Genomic DNA, 27,454 nt, shown 5'->3' with positions numbered 1-27,454 from the left:
TGGATGGATGGATAGATAGATAGATAGATAGATAGATAGATAGATAGATCACTGCTTACTTTGTGCTAACTACTTTGCTCCACACTGGGATTACAGATAGAGAAGCAAGCAAGTCCCTGCCCTTAAAGTCCCTATACTCAAGGAGAGGAGTAGGAGGGAGGGGAATTTTGGTTTGGAAAGTTATAGGCAGGGGTAGTTGTTATTCAGTTGTTTGAGTCATGTAGGATTCTTTGGAATTTTCTTGGCAAAGATACTAGAGTAGTTTGCCATCTCCTTCTTCAGCTCATTTGACAGATGAGGAACTAAGGCAAACAGGGTGGTCACTTGCTGAGGGTCATATAGCTAGTAAGTGTCTGAGGCTGGATTTGAAATCAGGTCTTCGTGATGCCAGTCCCAGTGTTGTATTCCCTGCACCACCTATATGCCTCTTGTAATAGGCAGAGGATGTGCATGTAAATGATTAACAACTAGGTCTCTGGAAAAATGAAAACACAACAAATTTTTAAGTTTAATCTGCATTATGAACATTTTTACATTAATTTCTTGAGCCTAGGCTATTAATAAAAAATAATTCAAGCCCTGATTTGAAATAAGCTTTTGTTGATTTCCAAAGTATAAATACTCTCACTAAAAATTTAACACTTAGGCTGTGAACTGGGAGACTCCTTCCAGGGCAGTAGTGGAATTTCATTTGATCCAATGCATCTTTGACTCTTGGATCCAGTTGGTGTTGAAAAGATGACAGCAAAGTCAAGTGAGACATAGCTAGACCAGTCAACAATAGCTGGCCACATATGGGACACTCATCCATCAGGGCTTTAGGGGCTTTAGTCTGCAAGGTATTTTGTCCAGTCCTTTTGGCAGGATGGCTGATAAGGTGATGGTCAAAGAGTGAAGTAAAGGGTCTTGAATGCCAAGATTAGGCATTTATACTTTATTTTGTGAACAATGAAGAGCTACTGATTTTTTTGAATCGAGAAGCCATATAATATTTGTATCCCCTTCCTCATTGTTCTTGTGAAGAGGATTTATGAGGCAGTGGGTACAAAAGTACTCTATAATTGCAAACTATGTAGTGGTTAGAGTGCCGGGTCTGGAGTCAGGAAGACTGCATCTTTCTGAGTTCACATCCTTCCTAGCTGTATGACACTGGGCAAGACACTTCATGCCTTTTGCCTCAGTTTCTTCATTTGTCAAATGAACTGGAGAAGGAAATGGCATACCCCTCCAGGATCTTGGCAAGGAAAACCCAAAATGGGATCATAAAGAGTCAAATACAACTGAAGTAACTTATCACAATAAATACCAACTAACTTCTCTCTCAGGAGCTGTCCCCAGCCAGGCGGAGGGAGTTTCTACGAGATCATGCTGCCCCCTTTTCGGCTTTCCTCACTGACAGCTTTGGCAGAAGACACAACTACCTGCGCATTTCCCTCACTGAGAAATGTAACCTTCGGTGTAAGTTTGTGTCCTCTTCCCCTCACTGTCTACCTTCCCCACTGGCACAGTTTTGGCTCTCTTCTGTCCTTATCCCAGCCAACCACACATCAGCCCCATCAATTAAATGATTCTTCATATCTCACCTCTTCTAGGAAGCTTCCTGACCCCACAGAGAATTCCTGCCTTTTCCTCTTACTTTCCACTGTGGAAACAAAGCTTCCCTACTTCCCCAATCCAGTAATCAACATTTCAACAAGAGGGATGAAATTTAGGATTGAGTCTAGGAGTAGACTGATTTTTAAGATTAAAATTTAACTGGAAATATATTTTGCATGATCACATATGTTTAACTATTTCAATTACTTCTCAATGAGGGGGGAGAGAATTTGAAACTCAAAAATGTTTTTAAATGTTAAAAATTGTTTTTCCTTATAATTGGAAAAAAATAAAACATTATTTTATTTATTTTCATTGTCATACAAAGCCCACTTCCATAGTGGTCACTGTTGTAAGAGCAAAGTCATACATAACCAAAACCCCCAAATAAAGCCACAAATACACTGATATAAAAGACGACTCCAAAAGTTAGCCAGGTGGCTCGGAGGGCAAAGAGCCAGCCCTAGAGATGAGAGATTCAAATCTGGCTTCAGATACCTCCTAGCTGTGTGATCCTGGGTAAGTCATTTAACACCCATTACTTAATGATCTTTCTACCTTGGAACCAACACACAGTATTGATTCTAATATGGAAAGTAAGAGTTAAAAAAAAAGGCGTAGATTGGGATTGTAGCCATGTTTAGGGTTAGAATTGTGATTGTTTTGTAATGGGGAGAGCATGAGACTTGGAGGAAACAGATTTCTATTTGAGGGAGCCTCAGATCTAACTGCTTTGCCTATTTACCACCTCCTTCTCAGGTCAGTACTGTATGCCTGAGGAGGGCGTCCCACTGACTCCCAAGGCGGACCTGTTGACCACGAGGGAGATCCTGACCCTTTCCCGGCTCTTTGTGAAGGAAGGGGTGGACAAGATCCGGCTCACAGGTGGGGAGCCTCTCATCCGACCTGATGTACTGGACATTGTGGGTGAGTCCTGACTGAATCTGAAACTTTCACCCTCTGCCCCTGCCACCCCCTTCCCTCTTTTCTCCCCCCTGGGCACCGTCTTCCAATGGGATGGGATGCATCTGGGCTACCCCTAGCGCCTTCCAGAAGGGTCTGTCAGATGTGCCGCCTGATGGTCCTGTGACTTCAAGTCTGCAGCTGCTGCTTGCAGAAGCCACCTGGTGCTGGAGGACTGCTTTTTAGCCTTCAGTTCTGCTCCCTTAGAGGAAGCCAAGCTCCTGCCCTCCTTCATGTCCCTGCAACCCCCGCTGACCACGACAAAAGTGCTGCCCAAATCTCAGTCCCTTGGTTTTCACCCGGGTTCCACCCCAATGTCTACCCCAGTTTTTTTATGCTAAAACCTTACCGTATTTCAATCCTCCCTCCCTGCCGCCAGTCCCTCATTCTGGAGTGACAAGAGTGTGAGATGGGCAGTGGGCTCGGCTCCCAGTCCTCGTTCTGCCTGGGACAAGGATTGGATCTCCATTTCTTCCTCCCTAAAAGGAGGAGGTTGGCCTGCTTGGCCTGCAAGATCCTTTCCAATTCCAAACCTCACGATGACTTTATTGTTCCTCCCCCCCAGCCCCATAGTGCTCTCTAGGGGATATTAGTGACGTTCATTCGCAGAACAGCCTTCTCAGCGGTAGCTGGACTCTCCTAGGTGTTACCTCGGTGCCAAGAGGTCAGGCTGCATTCCCAGAATTACCCTGAACCCCATCCACTCTGCTTGTTGCCAGCTTCCTCCCCATCCAAGCCCCTTGTCCCCGCTCAGCCAAGTCTCTGCCGTAGCTTCCTGGAGCCACAGTGTGAACAGGTTCTGGATGAAAGATGGTGGTAAGAGCTGCCACAATATCGTTGGCTGTCATCAGCGTTTCTTCTGATCTTTACGCCAGCCCAATAAAGGAGGGAATACAGAGATGCTTCTCCTTTTTTTTTTAAAGAGGAGGAGGGGTCTCAGAGAGGTGATGTCACACACCAGGTTAGTAACGGAACCAGGACTCTCTGAGACCCAGGCCTCTTGCCAGTGTGCCACAGTTCTACATCAGCTATGATGGACCATGGGGAGTGGTCATAGATAGGATGAGTGATGGGCTACAAAGCATCAGGAGCCAGGTGGGGTCTGTCCTCAGAAAGGTGGACAAGTCCCTGGGCCTCTGGTTGGGAAGATGGCAGGTAAAGCCTCTCTTTCCTAGGGAGAGCTTTAAAAAACCACAACTGTGGGGAAGGGGAGGAGGGGAAAGCTGAATAGCTCAGTGGATTGGGAGCAAGACCCAGAGATGGGAGGTCCTGGGTTCAAATTTGGTCTCAGATACTTCCTAGCTGTGTGACTCTGGGCAAGTCACTTGACTCCCATTGCCTAGCCCTTACTGCTCTTCTGCCTTGGAACCAATACAGAGGATTGAGTCCAAGACAAAAGGTAAGGGTTTAAAAGAAAACACTACTATGATCTCTCTAATTTTGTGACATTTGCTGGTACACACTTTCCCCTCTATGGTGTAATCTTACTTATCCTCATTGTTATTTAATAAACATTTCTTCAGTAGAAACAGCTCTATTGGATCAGACCTGAAGTTGGGAGATGGACTGGGGGAAGGGGGACAGATCACTGGATCCGCAATTAAATGATCTGGGTCTGGGCCTGGGTCTGTGCAGTTATCCTAACAATGTGAGTTTAACTAAATCCCTACCTCTCTCTGGACATCTCTAAAGTGGAGGGGTTGGTTTGGATCAGTGATATCAAACTCAGATAGAAATGTGGTCATAAACTCTTCATTAAGATCCCTGTTTTAGAAAACCACATATTAATTTATCTACATTCTATTATATTTTTATCATCTAACTTAATTATTTGACTATTTGTTAAATATTTCCCAATTACATTTAGAAAAATACTCTTACCTTCTGTCTTAGAATTAATATTAAGTATCAGTTCCACAAAGAAGAGTGGTAAGGGATAGACAATTGGAGTTAAATGACTTGCCCAGGGTCATACAGTTAGGATGTGTCTGGGGCCACATTTGAACCCAGGATCTCCCATCTCTAAGCCTGGCTCTCTAGCCACTGAGCTACCTAGATGCCTCTCCCAATTACATTTTTTTTAAAACCCTTACTTTCCTTCTTAGTATCAATAATGTATATTCGTTTCAAGGCAGAAGAGTAGTAAGGGCTAGGCAATGGGGGTTAAGTGATTTGTGACACAGCCAGGAAGTGTCTGAGGCCAGATTTGAACCCAAGACCTCCCACCTCCAGACCTGGCCTTCCCAATTACATTTTAATCTGGTTCAGCCTCTTATGACTCGTGTCGCCTTGTTTAACATCTCTGCACTAAATGGCTACTATGGTCTCCTCTTTCTGAGTCTTACCGTGCAATGAAAGTTATTACTCTTCCTGCCTCCACTATCTCCCTCACTCATCTAACCAGCCAACCAACCAACCAAGAAGTGTTTCTTCCAGGAAATACTCAGAATCTTTTCCTACTTCCAGTAATGGGGAAAGAGACTGAACTAATTCCACATCTCCCTATAGGTCCTTTGCCTGGCTTCAGTCTCACGTGCCTGAATTCTTCATTAGTTCTGGGTTCATGTTCAAATGTAGAGCTTAACTGAACTATCACAGGGGCTGTGTGAAAATGCTCATCTATATAGGAGGGTAGAAATGGGAAGTCAAGGAGGAGAGGTCACCACATCACATTGGTTTAAAAAATGTCCATTTACTGGGTATGGTGAATTTTGTAGCATTTAACCTTGACCCTAATAAACAGTTCCATCTCTACTATCTAAGGTCCTGGGACCGAACACCCTGAATAAAAAAGATCCAAAGAATGTTGGAAAGTTTTCTTTTGGCTAAGAGCTTCACCTTCTCCCCCTCCCTTACCTTACTAGGGAACACAAACTTTTTTCTGAGTTTGATTCCTCCATTCGTTCTTTCCCATTCATCCCACAGCTCAGCTTCAGCAGCTGGATGGCCTGAAGACTATTGCCATCACCACCAATGGGATCAACCTTGCCCGGCTGCTACCTCGGCTCCAGGGAGCCGGGCTCAATGCTCTCAACATCAGCCTAGATACCCTAGTGCCAGCAAAGTTTGAGTTCATCGCCCGTAGAAAAGGTGACCAGAGCGGATATGTGGGAGGGAATGGATGAGTCCAAATGGAGGTAATATAAAGTCCTTCCATATTGGTATCTTATCCAAGGGTTGGTGGTGAGGTTGGGTTGGCCTTCTTCCATTGTCTCAGTCAGTTTTCTTATCCTGAAGTCACCTAAAGAGGTATTAAAGTGTTAAAGATGGAGGGATAAGAGGAAAGAGGAAATTTTTCCCAGGAAAAGGACTTCCCAGACCAGAGACAGCTCAAGCCTTGCTGAATGCTTCTAAAAATTCATTTAAATTCACTTCAACATTATTTGGGCATATACTATATATTTCTTGCCATTCACAAAGATGAATGAGAACCTGTCACCGCCTCCAACGAGTTTATAGTCTAGTAGGAGAGTTTGAGACACATTTATAGTTTCAGAGTATGAAAGAACTTTAGTCCCAAATCTTTACCCTATGTTTGAAGATACTAAGTTTGGGAAAGGAAGAGTAATTTTCCCAGAGTCATGTACAGAGCTCATGGTACCACTTGGGTGTCTTGAATTCTAGCCTAATATTATTTCCATTTTTCCCTTTCACTTGCATTCTGTGTTGTACTGTTGTTATTTGTAAGTTGTTGTTTAGTCATTTCAGTTGTATATAACTCTTTATGACCCCATTCATGGTTTTCTTGGTAAAGATACCAGAATGATTTGCCATTTCCTTCTCCACCTCATTTTACCGATGAGGAAACTGAGACAAATAGGGTTAAGTGACGTGCCCAGTCACACAGCTAATAAATATCTGAGGTCAGATTTGAATTTAGGTCTTCCTGACTCCAGGCCTGACACTGTATCCACTGGCCTATCTAGTTGCTTGGGTTTGTAAGTGCCCTAAGAGAATTAGGACATAATGAGCACTAGAGGAACTCAGGGATAGGGATTGGTCCTGTGGTTTCAATTCAGGGAATATATCCTCTACCAATGCAGATAGACACCTCTTCATAATAGACTTGGGTAGAATATACATCTAGTATGTGTTAGAGGTGATACTTGAGTCTTCTTGGCTCTAAAGTCAGCTCTTTATCCACTCCACCAGGCTCCCTCTCAGAAGAAAAAAAAATCACTAAGTTGTAATGGATTAGAAAAGGCTTTGCAGAGTTCCTCAGTAGAAAGGATGCCGCTGAGGAGGGAGGGTATCCCACACAAAGGGAACAGAGTGTACTAATGCTTGGGGGAAGGAAGGATTATTACGAGACTAGGAAACGATTTGGGTTAGTCTGGAACATGAAGTGTTTGAAGAAGAGGAAGTATGAAATAAAGCTGAGAAGGGTGGTTGGGTCTAGAGAGTGAATGTGGAGGAGGGTCTTAACTAGAAGTTGTGTGTGTGTTGCAAGAAATGAGAATCATTGAAACTTTTGACCCCATGATTGATGGGGATTGGAGTTGTGCATTAGAAATATTATTCACGCAGCCTGCTCTGAATAATATACTGAATTAGGGTGACAGTTTTGAAAGAGATTCCAGAGTAGGAAGTAAGTGATTGAGGGGACCAAACTGCAAAATGACTGTGGAGCTTTCTTTCTTTTCTTTTTTTTTAAAGCTAGATTGTGATTTTAATAGTGTAAGAAACTCCTAATGATTTCAATTAAGGAGTAATTCTTCCTCCAATGCAAATTGACACCTGCTTTGAAACATAAAGTCTTTTTGAGTTGCTTTTCCAAGAAAACTAAGAAGCATATATATGTATGAAGTGTGTGTATAATGTATATGAAGCAATATAGTGTATGTAGTGGTATCAGCATATTGCCTTAGAAAACCACAAATTAACATTATTTGTATTGTATTATATTTTTCCTTATTTTATTAAGCATTTATCAATTACAGTTTAATCTGGTTCAGGCTGCCTTGGGGAGTTTTTGCACAGTGAGTCTTGACCCCTCTGCTGTGGTACATATGTTGGAGTTAGGAAGACCTGGGTTCAAGTCCTGCCTCTGACACATATTGGCTATGTGACTCTGGGCAGGTCACTTGATCTCTTGGAGCCCCAGGAAACTTTCTCAGACTATATATTACATATATACTTTCTGAGATTATATGTTACTCATAAATTGAAGTGACAGTCCATAGAAAGGGTAATCCATAATGCTGGAATAACCAAAGCAAATTCTGTATAGTTTTGGGATTCCTTGTAGGATTTGCTATAGCAGAGTGGGCTTCTCCATGGAATTCGGGCCAGACTAATGCTTCTGCTGAATAGTATAGGCAGGGGAAGTTAGAGAAGGAAGTGAGAGTCCATTGGGACATTGGAGAGGAACACCAAATAGATAATTGAGTGTAGTATGTAACAATAATTACAACAGCCCAAGGATGTATGGGGGTGGGAGAAAACTTAATTCCTCACCTTGCCTCCTTTCTCTACCATACAGGCTTCCACAAAGTTATGGAAGGCATCCATAAGGCCATTGAGTTGGGCTATGATCCTGTCAAGGTGAGAAAGTTTTTCCTCTTAATTCCTTATCCCATTTGCTCCCCTTCCCATTGACCCCTTCTTTTTACATCAGTCCTTTGGCTCCTAGATGGCCTTCCAGGTACATGTTCTTCCCCCTTCTTAGCTTCCATCCTGGGTCTGCCCTGCCCTTCATTTCTTCTTGCCCCATTGATCTAACTCTAGAAGGAGTTAAGAAAAGGGGTGGGGAGGCAAAAAGGAGGGATTGGGAGGGAAGAAGGCAATGGAAGGCACTGCTTGGGATGAGGGATGCCCCGGATGATGTTGAGTATCAGTGTGCTGCCTTTCTCTGGCCAGGTGAACTGCGTGGTGATGCGTGGCCTAAATGAAGATGAGCTGCTGGATTTTGTGGCCCTCAGTGAGGGCCTCCCCCTGGATGTTCGCTTCATAGAATACATGCCCTTTGATGGTTAGTGCCTGGGCTGTGGGAAGGGCCCCAGGCCCTAAAAGATTGATCTTTGCCAGGGCCATATTGATGGAGTGGCTAGTATGGCCAATGGCCTCAATGTTGTGGGGGAGCTAGTTGCCCCCAACAATGGATCTCTTTGGTTGCAAACTCTGAAGCTTTGGGAATTTGTTGGTGATCCTTTAGTGGCCTCACTGAGGATGCCTTAACTACTTATCCATATCCAAACACTAGAAGATGAGCCATGTATAACAGGAATAGGAATGAGGGGGGATGGTTTTAGGATTGGAGGATCATGAGATTGCTTGATTCATTTATTTATTTTAAGGCCTTACCTTCTATCTTCAAATCAATACTGAGTATTGGTTTTAAGGCATAATAGCAGTAATAGGGAGGCAATTGGGGTTAAGTGATTTGCCCCAGGGCACAGAGCTAGGAGGGTTTGAGGCCAGATTTGAACCCAAGACCTCCCATCTTCAGGCCTATCTCTCCATTGAGCCATATTGCTGTCCTTTGCCTGTTTACTGTTAATAATACTTATTTCTGTGGTATTCTGATTAACAAATCTCCTTTTTCACAAAAATCGTATAAGGTAGATAGTGAAAATATTATCCCCATTTGATAGTTAAAGAAACTGAGAGTTTGAGAGGTCAAATAATTTCCCCATTGCCACTTTGCTAGTAAAGTGCCATACTGGAAGGAAAGTTGGATGAGGTGAGTTTTAAGGATTCCCTCCAATGCTAAGATTCTGTGATTATCTAAATTTGTCATTTTTATAAAGATAATAATAGCTACTGTTTTCGTGACCCTCTGAGGTGTACAAAGTACTTTCCACAGCATTTCCTTTGAGGTATGGAATACAAGCATTATTATATCCATCTTACTGTTAGGGAAACTGAGATGAAGTGACTTGTTCAGGATCACAGAGATTGTACTATGCCATGATCTTCTGAAAAGTCACCATGGCTACTATGTGCTGACCCCACAGGTAACAAATGGAACTTCAAGAAAATGGTCAGTTATAAAGAAATGCTGGACACGATCCAACAACGTTGGCCAGAGCTGGAGAAGCTACCAGAGGAAGCCTCTAGCACAGCTAAGGTTGGAGGGGAAATAGGGCTGGGGTCTGAGACAGGGAGGTTAATTAGCCTGTGTCTTCCTCCCAGAGGAAGTGAGTGGTTTGTCAGAGAGTGGGATGTCTAGAGTCAATGTTATTGGGGGGCGGTGAAGAGGGGAGGGAATAACATAAGATAATTTAAAAACAACAACAACAAAATAAAACCAAAAAATCTTCCCAAGTGTCTTGGGTGAGATATTTCAGTTGAGAAAATGGACTGGGCAATGGGGTGGGCAGGAGATCAGCATAGGAGATGGCATTGCCTTCTTCAAGCATCCATGTTGGGCATCTTCTGGCATGGAGGTAAAGAGAAGGATGAAATAGCCCTTATGGAATTGGAAACTGGTCAATCTCAAGGAGGGGGTGGGTAAGCAGCTTGCTAAGATATTGGTGGAGACTTCGTCTCCCTGGCAACAAGCCCAGGACTTCAGTTTCTTCATCTTCTCCAGGCCTTCAGGATCCCTGGTTTCCGAGGCCAGATCAGCTTCATCACATCCATGTCTGAGCATTTCTGTGGGAGCTGCAACCGCTTGCGCATCACAGCTGATGGAAACCTCAAGGTAGGTCACCCCTTCCCCATAATGCCTCATTAGACGTGCCTCTTTCTCTCAGTGTCATTTCCCTCCAGTGTTATCCACCTCCTCCCAATGCCATTCTGGATATCTTCCCTTCCCTCCTCCTGAAATATTGATTTATTGGGGATACTGGAAGGGGTCGACTGTAAATCAAGGGTTCTTAACTTGAGGTCCATGCACTTGATTTTTTGAAACATTTTCATAAGTGAATTTCAATATAATTAGTTTCTTACGTAATTATATATATTTTACTTTATTAATTTAAAAATATAATTCTGAGAAGAGGCCCATAGACTTTCCTGCATTTCCAAAGGGCTCTGTGAAACAAGAGAGGTTAAGAACCCATGGTTTAGTGATTCCTCCAGAAAACAGGGCACAGAGATGGTTGATGGTGAGAGAGGCCAAGTCTAAAGTGTATTTTGTGTTGTTACCTGTGTAACATCCCCCTGTGGGGGATGATAGGAGCATGGAAACAGGGCTGTGGCGAGCTTCCTTCCTGAGCCTTATGGGACTCCAGGATAGGGGTTGATTCTAAGATAGATTATGATTGCTTAGAAGCTTCTTTTTAGGGCAGCTGGGCGGCTCAGTGGATTGAGAGCCAGTCTAGAGTATGGAGGTCCTGGGTTCAAATATGGCCTTAGACACTTCCTAGCTGTATGATCTTGGGCAAGTCACTTAGCTCCAATTGCCTAACCCTCACCACTCTTCTCCCTTGGAACCAATACTTACTTAGTATTGATTCTAAAACAGAAGGTAAGAGTTTTTAAAAGAAGAAGCTTCCTTTCTATTCTATTCCCCCTTTCTCCTCTCCTCTCTGCAAATCCCATTTATTATCACTCTTCCTCAATCAAAAGGGGTTAGAAGTTCCCAAAGTCATACAGTGATGGGCAAACTTTTTAAAGAGGGGGCCAAGGGAAAGGAAATGCTCATCTGTCTGTCTATTTCTAAGGCAACTCTTTCGAAGTTTCATTGTATTGTATCCTACTCATTGTATTCGTCAGATTAGGAATAATGTCAAGGGCTGGATAGAACATTTCAGAGGGCCGCATATGGCCCACGGGCCGTAGTTTGCCCATCACTGATCTAGAATGTAAATGTGGATTCTGCATAAGAACTGTTGCTTTGGGACACCATGGCCAGCTATTTGTCCTTGACACCAAGCTCATTTCTATTTAATAAGTGTTGAAGGGTTATAATAAATGTGCCCAGCATTCTAGTTACTGTCAGAGAATCATTCAGGGAAGTACAGGGTCTATTGTGCCTTATGAACAGTATCTAGAAGAGCTTATAGTCTCAGACAACAGAATGCATAAGAGTTTTTTTTGAAGAGTTTTGGTTTTTAAAAAGCATCCTTGCAGAAAACTGCTACAAGGCAGCATTCTAGTCGAATGCTGCAGGGGCCAGAAAGAGATGAGGTGGTCCAGGAAAGCTTCCTAGAGGAAGGAGCTTTTGCAGCAAGTCATGTAATAATTGGATAGAGAGAGCAGATTAAAGAAGGTATTCCAGGAACAGGAAATATGAATAGAGGGTAGGAAAGAGAAAAATTTTGGCAGATGGTGAATAGACCAGTTGAATCACTTACGTCACCAGACGTCATTACCTTCCAGTCTTTTGTCTCCATCCCTTCCTAAAAGTGTTAAAGCCATATGAATATCTTTCCTTTCCCCTTCTTAGATAGTAATTATTTTAGGAGTAGGTATGGGAATGCTGGAAAGGCTTGACCCTGTAGACCCTGTAGAGGAGAAAGAAGAGGGGATAAACTGGAAAAGTAAATTGGGACCAGACTGTGGAGGGCCATAAGTCCTAGGATAAGGAATATGGGCTTTATCCTGTAGGTCTGGGGAGCCACTAAAGATTTTTGAGCTGATGTTGGCAAGTAACATAATGAAAATGACCTATTCATTAAAAAAATTCTTTAGTACAGGAAGGATTAGAGTGGGATTAACTAGAAGTGACAGGAAGACCAATGAAGAGACCATTTTAGTAGTTCCAGATTTGAGATCTTTTGAAAAGAAGAAAAAACAGAATTTGATGACTGACTTCTCCCTGCCAGAGCTGATTCTGAGATTGTGGTCATGGGTGAGCATGACACATAGTGAATGTACCCTTGACAAGAAATAGGGACATCTGGGAGAGAAGCTTAAGTATAGAACAATTTCCATTTTAGAAAGTCTGAGGAGACTGGAACATCCAAGTGAAAATATCTTTGGGAAACTCTTACATGTCCCTGACCCAGAATTTGAACCATGATTTTCATAGTTCATCCCCCTCCTCTTTTGGCCACTCAGTCTTTTCTCCTCAACACTCAAGGACATTTTATTCTTTTCATTATCATGAACTTGACATGGCTTGAGAAGTCCCTTATTTTTACACTTGAGGCTAATGAGGTCTAGAGTAGCTAGGTCAGAGGCAGCTTGGTGGTGTAGTGGATGGATCATTGGGCTCAAGTTCAAATTTAACCAGATAACTTTCTAGCTCTTTGGCCCTGGGCAAGTCACTTAAACCTGGTATACTTCAGTTTCTTCCTCTGTACAATGGTTTTTTTTTTTTTTTTTTTGCACTGAAATTTTTTGAGGGGGAGAGATCAATGAATGGAAGAGACAGATGGAAACATACATACAATATGACAAATCTCTGTGTGTTCATGCACACATATTCACGTGCACATGCATGCCTACACACATGTACATAATGAAGCTGTCCTTAGGATAACAGGGAAGCCAGGTCTCCAGATACCCAGGCCTTGATTCTTTTTTTTTTTTTAAACCCTTACCTTCTATCCTGGAGTCAATACTGTGTATTGGCTCCAAGGCAGAAGAGTAGTAAGGGTAGGCAATGGGGGTCAAGTGACTTGCCCAGGGTCAGCTAGGTAGTGTCTGAGGCCATATTTGAACCCAGGACCTCCTATCTCTAGGCCTGGCTCTCAATCCACTGAGCCACCCACCTGTTACCTTGTACAATGGGTTTAATGACAGTACCTACTTTCCAGGGTTATTATAAAGATGAAATGAGATAATATTTGTAAAGTACTTAGCACAGCATCTGGTGATACACAGTAAGTGCTTAATAAATGCTTGTATCCTTCCTTCTTCAAGGTCCAAGAGGTGGTATGTGTCAGAGGCAGGCTTTAATAATAGCTAATATTTAATAAATTTTAATAATAGGTAGAGCAGCAGATAGTGTGCCCAGCTTGGAGTTAGGAAGACATCTTCCTGAGTTCAAATATGGCCTCAGACGCTAGCATTGTGACCCTAGGCAAGTCACTTAACCCTGTCTGCCTCAATTTCTTCATCTCTTAAATGTGCTAGAGAAGGAAAAGGCAAATCATTCTACTATCTTTGCCAAGAAAACCCCAAATGGATCACAAAGAGTTAGACACGATTGAAAAACAATGAATAATAAATATTTTTAGGGAGCTTTGCGATCTGCAAAGTGCTTTCCATATGTTATCTCACTTGATTCTTGCCGTAAATTCATGTATGAGGCATGATTTGAACCTCTTGATTTCTGACTCCATGTCCCACCTAATTGCCTGATTTGAGCTCAGGTCCTTTGGCTTTGGAGACAGTGATTTTTCCACTGTTCCAGGCTGAATCCCTGTGTCTAACCTCATCCCTTTCTGATACAGATTGAATCATTTTCTTTTTGCCCTGGGACCTGTGGGTCTAGGGAGGAAAGAGGAGATCCAGTCCCCATCTAGGGGTCAATTAACCAGGAATAAAGGGGAGCTTCATTGAGTCTTTGTTGTGATATTGGGCAGGTCTGCCTCTTTGGGAATTCAGAAGTGTCTCTACGGGATTACCTTCGGGCTGGGGCGCCTGAAGAGGAGCTGCTGAGCATCATTGGAGCTGCTGTGGGCAGAAAGAAGAGGCAACATGCAGGTATTTCAGGCTGGGAGAGGAATCAAGAGGAAGTCAGTGAGGGTAGAGATTAGTCCTGAGGAATGACTGGCAGCAACTTAAGATTTAGTCTGAGTCTAACTAATGGAACTCAGTACTCCCCCTACCTTGATCGCTTTCTTTATTCTCTGTCTCGGATCCCTCATCCCCACCTTTTCTAGAGGTTGATCAAGAATCAAGGCCTGGTGGGGGCAGCTGGGTAGCTCAGTGGATTGAGAGACAGGCCTAGAGACAGGAGGTCCTAGGTTCGAATCTGGCCTCAGACACTTCCTAGTCGTGTGACCCTGGGCAAGTCACTTGACCCCCATTGCTTACCCTTACCACTCTTCTGCCTTGGAGCCAATACACAGTATTGACTCCAGGATAGAAGGTAAGGGTTTAAAAAAAAAAAAAAGAATCAAGGCCTGGGTATCTGGAGACCTGGCTTCCCTGTTATCCTAAAGACAGCCTCATTGTGTACATGTGTGTAGGCATGCATGTGCACGTGAATATGTGTGCATGAACACACAGAGATTTGTCATATTGTATGTTTCCATCTGTCTCTTCCATTCATTGATCTCTCCCCCCTCCCCTGCCCCATCTTTCTCTCCCTCCCCATTTTTCCCTCTAACTCAGGCATGTTCAACATTGCCCAGATGAAGAACCGACCCATGATCCTCATCGGTGGGTGACCCATCAGTACGTAACCATTTTCCCCCACCCCTTATCCTTCCCCATCCTTCAGAGACCTCTCTGGGGGGAGTGGGGAGAAGGAGCGAGTGAAGGAACCCTGGCACTATTAATCATGCGTCCCATTTCCATGAGCGTTCCATCCAAGAAGTAGCACAGGCAGGGTCAAGCTTTTGGGAGACAGTACGGTGGATCTGGAGTCAGAAGACCCAAGTTTGAATTCTAATTTTGCTGCTTATTAATTCCGTGAGCATGGATAATCCACTTAACTCTCTGAGCCTCAGTTTTCTTACATGAGCAATCAAAAGGTTGTAGCAGTGGACCTTTAAGGTCCTTTCCATCTCTAAACCCTGCGTCCCTTCAAGCCACTGGGAAAATACGATTCGATTGATTTGAGTCCAGACGATTCCAGGGGACAGTTCTTATCCAATAGGTGTTAGGCACAAAATGTTTGCTTCAGAAACAGATGAGTTCAGCCACTTGGATCATATCTTAGGGGCTTGCAATAGACTAACGTGAGTAATATATCAAGAATCCATGATTTTATCAGCCCAGTGCATCTTCTGCCCACATGGGCTTTTTGTGTCTGTCTTAGTCAGATGACTTCATGAGTTTCTTTGACTGAAAACTACAGCTGGCAGCTAACTTTTCTGGTGATGCGCCTCTCCATGTTTAGCTAGGCTGGTTCTCAGAAAGTCACCAAACCCATCCTTTTTGCTTTTGCAGTTTGGCAGAACAAGACTCATCTTCATGAGTTCAAATCCGACTTCAGATACTTAGTAGCTGAGTGACTGAGCAAGTCACTTGTTTCCCTCAGTTTCCTCATCTGTAAAATGAGTTGGAGAAGGAAATGGCAAACTACTCTAGTATCTCTGCCAAGAAAACCCCAAATGGGGTTATAGAATGTTAGACACAACTGAAATGATTGAAAAACAGCCTTAGAGCTCATCTCTGCCCCTCCCTCCATTAAACCCTCATCAACTTTCCTCTCAACTCTTCTCACAACAAGAAGTCTCCAAGCTTGTGCCTTTGAGAACCTTGGATCCTCATCATGAGGAGGCATTGCAGAAGATTACGTTGGGTGAGAGATATAGAGCCAGAAGAGGCCTCAGAGGACAGCTAGTCCAATCCCCTCACTCTATAGATGAGGAAACTGAGGCACAGAGAGGTCCCATGAGTTGGTCACAAAGGTGGCAAATATAGATGGGATTTGAACTCAAATCCTTGAGTCTGGAGCGAGTGCTCTTTCTACTAACTAGACTAGGAGAAAGAATCTTGGTAAATATAAGCTGCACCTACAAAGTCAGAAGACGGGTCCCCATATATGTCTTACAGAATCTGCCTTATTACTTTGTGTGAGGTGTACCACCATCATTGAATTGGGATGATGGAGGTTGTATGATCATTGACTTAGAACTCTAAGGAACTTCAGGACAAGACTTCTTAGCCATAATCCTCAATGGACCCATTAATAGATTTTATAACAGGGAAAGACATATGTATTTGTATGAGAAAAGTTATAGCTTCATTTCAATGTTAGTGGTTTCCTTTGTAATCCTATGTATTTTATGTTATGCATTTATGAACATTATTCTGAAAAGGAGAGTTTAGCAGGGGTTTATGGGCTTCACCAGACTGATAAAGGGGTTAAGAATCCCTGTTTTAGAGGTACTCAACCCCCTCATTTTATAGATGTGGAAACTGAGGCCCAGAGATGTTAAATGATTTGGTCATATAGGTAGTTAGTGTCAGAGCCAAGATGAAAACAAATTCTCTAAGGAGTCAGCACTTTCACTATCCCATGAGTCCTTTTTGGGATATGAGGGTGATTATTAAAAAAAAAATTCAGAATAGCTTTAATTCATTAAAGAAAAGCGATATCAAACCTTGACTTCAAATTGATTGGGGTTTTTCCCCCTGGATTTTCTTTCAGTCACAGTGTTTCATTTCTTAGGAAAGGCAACAGTTATATAAAAACTTACCTCAAAAGCTCAATAATTTATTAAAAATGATTAGAGAACACATAATTTTAGGAGTCCATACCGCTTTTATAATCTATAAAGAATTTGTTATTGTTTAGTCCTGCCCAATTCTTTGTGACCCCATGGAGTTTTCTTGGCACAGATACTGGAGTGGCTTACCACTTCCTTCTCCAGCAAGTTAAGACAGACAGAAGTTAAGTGACTTACTCGGTGTCATACAACCTAGTAAGTTTCTGAGACATGATCTGAACTTAGATCAGGTCTTCCTGACTCCAGGCCACCAACTGCCTAATTTAAAGTTGCAATTCTGATTCTCGCTAAGTCACCCAGTCTCATAGTGTTCTAGGCAAACTCCAAAACTAAAATGGCTAAGAAGGTACTGATTTAAACTGGGAGAGGAAATTTCCTCATTTGGCATTTCCCCATGTCATTGAAGGGGCAACTAGATGACCCAGTAGAGAGAGTGCTGACCCTGGAGTCAGAAAAAATTCTGGCCTCAGACCCTTCCTAGCTATGTGACCCTGGGCAAGTCACTTAACCCTGTTTGCCTCAGTTTCCTCATCTGTCAAATGAGCTAGAGAAGAAGTGGCAAACACCTACCTACTTAATAATGGCAAAAGCTTTATAGAATTGTTGGGACAGCTGGATGGCACAATGGGAATGCCAGGCCTGGAGTCAAGAAAACTCATCTTCCTGAGTTCAAATAGGATGCAAATGAAATAACAGACATGAACAAACAAAAAAAATTATCATTAGGCTAACAAAATTTAACCCCAAAAGAAGAGGTCCTGAAAGGGACCTACTTGAAGGAAGAGAAAAGGCCACCTTGAATAAATCTAAGTCTAAGAAAATGCATAGTTCTGAAATGCTTCAGAGTTGTTTCAAGTCATTTGACATGATGCATTCTCCTAAGGAGGTTAAATGTTTCCCTTGGTATCTTGTTTATACTTTTTAATTTGCTTAACAGACTTTTTATTGGAGATAGAGACTTCACTGAGGGACTATTTAGTTCTTCATCTAGGACTGTAATGGCAAACCTATGGAATGCATGAAAAAAGGGCACACACAGAGCCCTTTTTTTTTTTTTTTAAATTTTAAACCCTTAACTTCTGTGTATTGACTTATAGGTGGAAGATTGGTAAGGGTAGGCAATGGGGGTCAAGTCACTTGCCCAGGGTCACACAGCTGGGAAGTGTCTGAGGCCGCACAGCTGGGAAGTGTCTGAGGCCAGATTTGAACCTAGGACCTCCTGTCTCTAGGCCTGACTCTCAATCCACTGAGCTACCCAGCTGCCCCCTACAGAGCCCTTTTTGCAGGCACACCTGCAGTCATTTTTTTTTTTTTTTAACTAGAAAGCCAGAGGGACTCAAGGCATGCTATTCCCCTCCTCCTTCCATGCACCTGAGGACATTCCTCACTTCACCCACCCCTCTGCCCAGCAGCCAATGGGAGTGCTTCCTCCCTACCCTGTCTAGGATAGTAGGGGGCATAGTGGCACCCCATCACTGTTCACCATCACTGATCCAGGACTTTTTTTTTAAAGAAATTTTCAAAAATACTGTCGTCATACAAAGAGTCAGAGCACCTAGGTTAGAATCCCATTTCTGAGACTTTCTATCTGTTTGCTCTCAGCCCAGTTCTTCAGCCTCAGTTTCCTTATCTGTAAAATGAGAAGGATGCACTGCTAGATGGGCTCTGGTGTTTCTTTTAACTACATGGCTACAAACTTACATGGTTCAGAGGCAGCAGAGCAAAGTGATTAGGACAAAGGATCTGGAATCAAGGAGCCTGGATTCAAATCCTACTCCAGATACTTATTAGCTTTATGGCTCTCTCCAGCTCCATCAAGTCATTTAACCACTCTATCATTCAATTCCCTTGCATACAGAATGGGGAGAGGATTGGACTCAGTGGCTTCTTAAGGTCCCCTCTAGCTATAAATCTGCAATCCCATAAGCAAAGAATTTTTTTTTCAGTCCAGTCTTGATTCTTCATGACCCCATTTGGAGTTTCTTGGTAGAGATACTGGAATAGTATGCCATTTTCTTTTTTCAGCTCAATTTACAGACAAGGAAACTGAGGCAAACAGGGTTAAATAGGTGACACAACTAGTAAGTGTCTGAGGCCATAATTGACCTAAGGGTGATTTTCTGACTCCACTGTGCCACCTAGCTGCCCCAAGTAAAAATTAAAGGCTTTAAAAAACAATAATATTACATGCAAAAACAAATTTTAACATTCATGTTTTTCGAGTTTTGAGTTCCAAATTCTCTCCCTTCTTCCTATTCTCACTCTCTTCTACTCCTCCCCCTTCCCTGGGATGGTCAACAATCTGATATAGATTTCACATTTCCAATTATGCAAAGAGGTTTTATTATTTAAAAAATAAAATGGAAGGAACTTTGAAATGCCATCTGATCCATTAGCCTTTTATAAACCCTTACCTTCTGTTTTAGAATCAATACTAAGTATCAGTTCCAAGGCAGAACAGCAATAAGGCAATGAGGATTAAGTGGCTTGCCCAGGTTCACACAGCTAGGAAGTGTCTGAGGCCAGATTTGAACCCAGGACTTCTCATCTTCGGACCTAGCTTTCTCACCATTTAGTTGCTCCTGGCCCAATGACTTTTTTTTTTTTTAATTTTTCATAAAAACTCTTACTTTCTGGGGGGCAGCTGGGTAGCTCAGTGGATTGAGAGTCAAGCCTAGGGAGGTCCTAGGCTTCCCAGCTGTGTGACCCTGGGCAAGTCACTTGACCCCCATTGCCTAGTAAGAGGTTTTTTGTTTTTGTTTTTTTTTTTAAACCCTTACCTTCTCTCTTGGAGTCAATACTGTGTATTGGCTCCAAGGCAGAAGAGTGGTAAGGGTAGGCAATGGGGGTCTAGGAAGTATCTGAGGCCAGATTTGAACCCCAGACTTCCTATTTCTAGGCCCAGCTCTCAATTCACTGAGCCACCCAGCTTCCCCCAGCTCATTGACTCTTAAGTTATAATACACGGATGGGAGGGAGTAGCTTCCTTTTGCTTAGGATTTCCCAGAATAGGAGCTCACAGTCCAGATCATTGTTTTTGGAGCTTGCTGGTGAAGCTGACCCAGAGCTGGTGATAATAACTAGGAAAGAGTGAAACCTTTTGTGACACTATTTGATTCAGAGTTTATCTTTGCCTCTCGCCCTCTGCTCGTGTCTCTGTGGCTTTCTGCCCACGGTTTTCCCTCCCTTCTTAGCTTCAACCTCCTTTTCGAGCGGTTCAACCTCTTCTCTTCTCCCCCCTCTCCTTGTAGGGTGCTTTCCAGAGCTCCGGGATGCTCCTCTGACCCCCTCCAGACGTCCCCCCTGGAATTCTCTGCACATGCAGGGCCTGAGGGCCAGAGAGGGTTTCTCTGGTCAGACGGGGGCCGTGCGGACAGGATGGGGATTCCCACCGGTCCTTCGTCCAATCCAGCCACGGCTCGAGGCAGGCTCTCCCCGGAGATTCTACAGCGCTCCCCCACAGGACCCCGACTCCAGCCCTAAGTGCCTTCACCCAGAGACACCAGCTCCGCCCGCTTCCCCCAGACGCTCTCCGCCCTCAGACCAGCTGACCCACGTGGACTCAGAAGGCCGAGCCTCCATGGTGGATGTGGGTGGAAAGCCAAGCACAGAGCGAGTGGCCGTGGCCTCGGCCGTGGTCCTCCTGGGGCCTAAGGCCTTCCACCTTGTTCGCCAGAACCAGCTACAGAAAGGTGACGCCTTGGCCGTGGCCCAGCTGGCTGGAATCCAGGCAGCCAAACTGACCAGTCAGCTGATCCCACTGTGCCATCACGTGGCCCTGAGCCACACCGAGGTTCAGCTGGATCTGGATGCGGCCCGCCATGCTGTAGTGATCCAGGCATCATGTCGGGCGTGGGGCCCCACCGGCGTGGAGATGGAGGCCCTGACTTCTGCGTCCGTAGCCGCCCTCACCCTCTACGACATGTGCAAAGCCGTCAGCAGAGACATTGTCCTCGGAGAGATCAGGCTGCTTAGCAAAACGGGGGGCCAGCGGGGGGACTTCAAGCGAAGCTGAAAGTCCAAACCACCGCAGCCCCCACGCCGGCACCCCGAAGCCCCCTCCCTTCTGAGTCTCTCTCTGACTTTGTATCGGCCTCCAGGATGAGGAACGCCTTTGGAGGGGCATTTCATCTTTGGGTCACGGTGTCTTTTCACCACTCCCCGTCATCCAGGACCAAACATAGCCCAGCTGGGGAAGTAGCGTAAGAGGAGTCTAGACGATCTAGCCCCAAATGTTCATTTTACAGATAAAGAAACAGAGGCCCAGAGAGGAAGCGTCACGAGGCAGGCCAAAGCGGTAAAGATGGCAGCAGGTCAGAAGCAGAAATGGGCTTAGAACTCCCATTTTATAGCTGGGGATATTGAAACCCAAGAATAATGATGATATTTTACATTTGTAGAGCATTCAACACTTGTCAAAATACTTTTACATCCATGATATTATTTGACTCTTGGAATAATGCTGTGAAGCCAGTAGAGGGGAACCAAAGGTCTGAATCATCTACAACTTAAGTTGGTGGTCCTGGATAAGAGAGTGTATGAATATCTCGGACCCCAATCTACCCTCCTTTAGTCACCATTTTTTCCACCATATTTGTTTTTGCCTTGCTTCAAGCCTTGGTGCCCTGCACTAGACTTTGGGACTCTCCCCAATTGGTTGTTGCTCCCTTATCTTCCCAGCTCCCACTCTGGTGGGCTGAAGGCCCCTTCCATCCTGGGAGAGGACTTTGGTCCACTTTCTTTTCTCAGACAGGGAAGAAGGGAGGAGAGGTCCTAAGGATTTGTGCATGCTGGTCTTATTGATGCCTTTAGGGTGTGTGTGTGTGTGTGTGTGTGTGTGTGTGTGTGTACACATCACAATCATTTCCAGATTCAGCTTCCCACACCCCAGAGGAGCCTTCCTTTATGATAGCAACAAACGATTCATAAAAACCAGCCAAGGCAGAGAGGACATCTGACAGGAGAGGTAACATTCCACAGCCATCACCTCTCACCTCTGCAGCCAAAGGAGGACGGTGCATTTCCTCCACCCTTCTCTAAACCTCATCCTTCTTGAGATAGCCTTGTTCCAAGGAGCCAAAGGAGCAAAGATTTATGGGTGGCCTGATTCCTAGGAAGTTTATGTAGGTGGGGTGAGAAAAGGAATGAGACAATGAGGAAGATTTCAACTTAGCCGTGGACTTCTCATTTTTACCCTTGGAAGGGAACTTAGTGACCACCCCTGTTTGGGGTTGATTTCTCTACGGCTCCAGAATGTAGCCTGCCTTCTCCCCCAACCCACATCCCCTTGCAGATTTACCGTAATTGTCCTATTTCACAGAGGCAGGGTAGTGGATACAGCATTGGGCCTGGAGTCAGAGTTCATATACAGTCTCAGATACTTCCTAACTGTGCAACTGTGACAAGTCACTTAGCCGCTGTTTGCCTCAGTTCCCTCAACTGTAAAGGGGATAATAATAGCACCTAAATTATATAGAATATATATATATATGTATGTATAATTCTTCTTGAGTTCAAATCTAACCTCAGATACTTACTAGCCATGGGATCCTGGGCATGTCACTTAACCCTGCTTGCCTCAGTTTCCTCATCTGTAAAATGAGCTGGAGAAGGAAATGGCAAACCACCCCAAGTGTCTCTGCCAAGAAAACCCCAGATGGGCTCACAAAGAGTCAGACACAACTGAATATCAACACGCTTAACCACTAGAAAGGGCTTCCCATTATGATACCAGACTAGACGATATCTAATACAGGTTAACTTCTTGTTTTGCAATAATATATTCCCCAGGATGCTTCTTTATTTAAAACTATGATTTCTCTGTCTTCCCACACCCCCACACCCCCAGCCAGTCTGAGGCTCTCCCTCCTGGTCATAGCTGTCTTCCTTTCCCTCAGCTTCTGTCTCCATGTCATCTCCCTCACTTTTGAGACATAAACTCTCACCCAAGGCAAAAAGAGGCCAGACAACAAAAATTAGGCACAAGAAGGCAGTCATGGGGCTGTACGGATTTAATATTTTTAGTATTACAGTATATTCTTATAAAAAAAAAAGGTGCGAATAAAAAGGACACTACAGATTTTGTACATTAGACTCATTGTCTGAGATAGCTGGTGAATGTGACAGTGCCACTGAGGTGTGACTGATGGAAAGGGACAGCCCCAGCTTGGGGGTTTGGAAAAGACTGACAAAAGGAGGAGATACATTTACCCCCTCCCACCCCTGCCTTAGATTCCTCCTCCAGCCAGCTTCCTCATGTGGGAGATGGAGATGGAAGCCAAGGGTAGGTCGGGTCTGCATTCTTCCTTGGGGGTAGGGGAAAGTTCGAGGGTACTGGGGGAGGGCAGGGAAGGGAGGTTGCATTACATCAAACATGAATTCTGCATCTGATGTAAAATTAGACAGTGGGGAAAATGTACCCCAAGAAAAGGCAGACCAGAGGGAGAAGGGCAAAGGACAAAACTCAATGGTTTGTAAGAGATTAAAACAAGGCAGTACACCAGGTACCAGATCGACCCAGACTCAATGGGGCATCTATCAGTGGCTCCCCTCACCCCCAATTCTCACTGGGCCAGCCTCTTCAGTCTGTCTGTTGGGGGTGATGATGGGGAGTTTAGTCTTGCCAAGCAGCCTCCACTGCCCCCATTGGCCCTATGGGCCAGCAGGAACTAGGGAACAATAAATAGAAATTGGGCTCCCAGGGGTGATGGGCCTTATCTAAAATAGAAACAGACTAAACAAAACTGCATGTGCCACGTACTCCTGGACAGAAAGGCACAATTGCTACCAGGTATCTCCAGATGTCAGAATCTGGGACTTTTCTGTGGCAGTACAAAGGGGATGCCAGGAGAAAGAAACACATGCTATGGCTAGACTGCCCTACTGCTTGCCACCCTCTATGGAGTGGGACTATGTTGTAGGGGCAGGGGGAAGGGGTACTAGCACTGTTTGCTTTATGGCTTGGGAGGAGAAGGGGGAAAGAAGTGGTTTACATCATGGGTGTACACCAGGACAGAGAAAAGTCCTACTAAATTGGTCAAATTAATACCTTTCCCAATATCCCAACTTTCCATCCCATTAGCTCCTTGGACAAATGTGGCTGAAATCCTTCCCAATGCCTCCTGGGGCCTAGGGAGTGTCTGTGAGAGAGAGAGAGCTTTTAGTCAGAACTCCAGAGGACAACAACGACAATCACATCCCTCCCCAACATCCCCAGTCCAAACAACTGGGCTCTTCCCTCTTTCCTGTCTTTGACCCTGTCCATCCTACACTTGGGTGAAAACATCACCCCATTCCCTCAGCCATTTCCTCCAGCCCAACTCACACATAACACAGGCTGAGCACATGCTCTTCAGGGGGCAGTTCGGCCTCCCCTCTCCTTTCTCACAGACAAGGCTCTTTAATCACCTTGCCTTTAATCACCTTGATCACCCAGGATACTCACTGCCCCTCTCCCCTTCCCAAAGAATTTAATCTGAGATGAAGTCAGAAGAATGGCAGCTGGAGAGCTCAGGCCGCCCTGAGAAGGGAGAGTTAGAGAGAACAAATATTATAGAGACACGAAGGGAATCTGGTAGTAACTCCAAGTAGAAGGCACTTAAAGGCTTAAGATCATGATAAACGAATGGGGAAAGTCCACTGCAAATTAGAGACTTCTTTCCTTTGCCATGGTCATGATACGTCTGGTCTTCCTGATTCCTTATAGATCAGGAATTAGAGGGCAGGGCATCGGGGAGCTGCTCAAAGGACAGTGTAAGATGAGGGTTAAGATCATGGGGGATGGAGAATGGAAAAGAACCTCTAGAGCTGGAAGGGAGATACCAGCAGGTCATCTTGTCAACCTGTCCCCCTAGCTATCCTACTTTCTAGCAGGGCTACCTATTTCAGCAGCTGGGAAGTAGGGAACAGATTTGGAAGGTAAGTAGCTAGAGGCCATACCCACCTCTTGGCTCCAAGCTCTCTGCCCTTTGTGACCACTTTTTGAAGCGAGTCACTATGGTCACTCACAGTTCTTTGAATCCACAACCCTCCTGTTCTTAGGTCTGAGCTTGGCCCACTGGTCCTAAATGGTAAATCCCTCACTGGAGATATGTAAACACGGACTGGCTATATTGGGCCTGATTTGCAGGGTACAGTTTTTCAATATGTGACCATCTCTTGAAAGCTGTGGAGAAATGACTTGTCTCATCCATCCCCATTGATGGTTCACTCCAGCTGAGGGAAGAGATAATTTTCTTCTAAATGGCTCTCCACCCCTCCCATGAACCCCAAGATTTTCCCCAAGATAGGTAAGGCCTGGATGGCCAGGGTGGAGAAGGGACTGGTTGCGCCCACTTTTATGAGACAAGCATGCATTGGAAATTAAGCAGAATCTGAAGGAAATGAGGCTGTGAGAAAAGAAGATTTTTTAAGAGAGCCGGAAAAAAAACAACTGAGGGCTGAGGTGCTGGTGTTTTCTGGGCTCCTGACAGAGAGCCCACATATTCCATGTCTCCAGGACAATGGTCAGTGGGTATATGTACATTTGAATGGGAGCATGTGTGTGGTGGGGGGCGAGGCGGAGGTGTCGGCAGAGAGGGCAGGGTGTCAAGGGTTTGTGTTCCAGAAGAGAGGGGTGGGGTTTGGAAAGAGGCCCAGGCAGCTGATCCCAAATCATTCCCCTCCAAGAAAAGGGAGAAGGAACTGTGGCAGGCCAGATTCCATTCTGAGGGTAGGGAATAGAGTTCATACATAAGCCCAAGTCCCTGACTTAGGTTATAAAATTAATGTTTCACTGAAGGTAAGATAGGGGCTCAGGCATTTTCTAGCCATATTAAGTCTCTCTTCTATACCAAAAGTCTGTTGAGGAAAATAACTCTATTCTTCAGCTTGTACCTGATCTAGACTGTCTTCCTTCTCCTTGAACCACTTTTCTTTTTTTCTTTTTCTTTTTTTTTTTGCTTTGGCCACACTTACATACTTCCCTCCATTTGTCTTTCCATTCCACCCCTTAGATAAGCATAATCCAAATGCACTCTTAGAGAAGATGTTTTAAAAACTTGTTTGTGTTTTGGCAGCTTCCAGAAATTCTTTTTTTTCCTTTTTCTCTTTCATCCAAGTAGAACATTTTGTCTTCAGATTCGCAACCAGACCTGTCCCTGACCTAGATGCTCCAGAGAAAGGGGCATCAGTACCAAGGCTGAGAAGACTATGTGCTTTAAAAAGCTCTCAGAGGCCATACAAAGCAAATGCCCTGCTCCTACTACCCTGTCAGTGAAACATCTTGTTTTGCCTTCAGTGGGGGCTCAGAGCTGATCTTTGAGATGCTAGAGCCATTCTATGCCAACACGCGGGTTCCTAGGTGGGGCTGTGGATCCTCAGCACAACTTCTAGGCATTCCTGGGAAGTCCCAGGACCTCTGGCTGAGTAACAATAGACATAACTGGAGATGCTTTTGGAGCAGGAGTCAGCCACAACAGAATGGAGGGCAGGACACAAGAAAGGGACTAAAAGAAAGCCCCTGAAGTAAGGGGGACATACTTGGGCCAGCCACACACCACTTGCCCCAAATTCAGCTTAATCACCTAATTAGGCAACCCCCTACTTTGCCCCTTTTCATCCTCTCTCAGTTTCCTTGAGCAGAAGTCATCCTCTTTCTGCCGCCAAAGTCTCCAAGTCAATAATTTAGCTTGTTCACTGCCCGCTCCCGGCTTATTTCCGGCATTTGGGTCCCTGACCGCTTGCGGCTTCTTTTGAGCTTGGACAAGTCCTTGTCAAAGACTTCACCTGAGCGCAGAGCAGACACCAGGTCATCAAACTCTCCGCCCTCCTCCAAGGAGCTGACACCAACAGCTGCCTTTCGCTGTCTTCGCTCCCGCTCCCGCTGTTCCTTCAGCTAAGGGTGAAGACATGCCAGGTCAGTGATAGCGGGTTGGAGGGAGGCCAGCCCAAGGAAGGACTAGGGATCAAACTCTCACTCCTCTGCGCATCCCCACTCAGGAACCTTCTCTGGTTCCTGGTCCCAAGGTGGGAATTCATAATCCCACTCTTCTCAAAAATGGCCCAGTTTCTGACTAATAGTAATATTAACAATTAGTATTTAAATAGTACTTTTTTCTTTTTTTCTTTCCAAACAAAAGCATTTTAAAAAATGAAAAAATATACCAAAAGTCAATCTCCTGGCTCTACTTTTCTTGCTAAACTAAATCGCCTTATAGTCTTCTTGGTGGGCTTAAATAGAATGCTGGGCCTTGAGTTGGGGAAGATAAAGCTTCAGATACTAGCTGTATGATTCTGGGGCAAGTCATTTAGCCCCTGCCTCAGTTTCCTCAACTATAAAAAGGAGTTAATAAATGTATTTACCTGGAAGGATTGTTGTGAGGATCACATGAGCTATCTGTGAAGTCTGGCACCTAGTAGGCTTTCTATAAATGCTTATTCCCTTCCTCCTACCCCTCACACTGATTCCTAACTTTCCTTGAAGTAATCTGAATCCCTAATTCTCTTCCTCAGGGCCTCCCCCTTCTTTCTCCAGTGTCTCTCAGTTACTATCCATTTTCTGTTGTTTAATATAATTGATAATACTTCTGAACATTATCTATGTTCCTGTAATGAATGAGGGGAAGGGGGAGGAACTGATCAATGATCCCTCCTAGACTTAATGTACTCCTCAAACC

The 27,454-nt window shown here is 44.4% G+C and overlaps 2 protein-coding genes across 4 annotated transcripts in view; one reads left to right on the top strand and one right to left on the bottom strand.

The window, feature by feature from the left end:
* Nucleotides 1-21,587, top strand: part of MOCS1 (molybdenum cofactor synthesis 1) — a 34,036-nt gene extending 12,449 nt beyond the window's left edge. Inside the window, exons 2-11 of one of the 3 annotated variants that reach the window (XM_044674429.1) lie at nucleotides 1,326-1,458; nucleotides 2,356-2,523; nucleotides 5,485-5,649; nucleotides 8,042-8,103; nucleotides 8,419-8,530; nucleotides 9,516-9,628; nucleotides 10,094-10,204; nucleotides 13,980-14,100; nucleotides 14,734-14,781; nucleotides 20,051-21,587. In XM_044674429.1, coding sequence (XP_044530364.1) covers nucleotides 2,367-2,523; nucleotides 5,485-5,649; nucleotides 8,042-8,103; nucleotides 8,419-8,530; nucleotides 9,516-9,628; nucleotides 10,094-10,204; nucleotides 13,980-14,100; nucleotides 14,734-14,781; nucleotides 20,051-20,814 — 1,653 coding nt within the window. In that variant the 5' untranslated portion in view covers nucleotides 1,326-1,458; nucleotides 2,356-2,366 and the 3' untranslated portion in view covers nucleotides 20,815-21,587. Of the gene's footprint in view, nucleotides 1-1,316; nucleotides 1,459-2,355; nucleotides 2,524-5,484; nucleotides 5,650-8,041; nucleotides 8,104-8,418; nucleotides 8,531-9,515; nucleotides 9,629-10,093; nucleotides 10,205-13,979; nucleotides 14,101-14,733; nucleotides 14,782-20,050 lie in introns of those variants that run through there. The other 2 variants (XM_044674431.1, XM_044674430.1) reach the window with 2 other exon arrangements.
* Nucleotides 21,588-22,795: 1,208 nt separating this feature from the next.
* The window catches only part of DAAM2 (dishevelled associated activator of morphogenesis 2), a 117,797-nt gene continuing 113,138 nt past the window's right edge, over nucleotides 22,796-27,454 (bottom strand). Inside the window, exon 20 of the mRNA XM_044675301.1 lies at nucleotides 22,796-26,673. Coding sequence (XP_044531236.1) covers nucleotides 26,455-26,673 — 219 coding nt within the window. The 3' untranslated portion in view covers nucleotides 22,796-26,454. The remainder of the gene's footprint in view (nucleotides 26,674-27,454) is intronic.

The sequence above is a fragment of the Gracilinanus agilis genome, chromosome 4 (assembly GCF_016433145.1).
Source record: "Gracilinanus agilis isolate LMUSP501 chromosome 4, AgileGrace, whole genome shotgun sequence".
Lineage (NCBI taxonomy): Eukaryota > Metazoa > Chordata > Mammalia > Didelphimorphia > Didelphidae > Gracilinanus > Gracilinanus agilis.
Note: the sequence above shows the minus strand (reverse complement) of the source record. Positions and strands in the feature narration are given on the sequence as shown.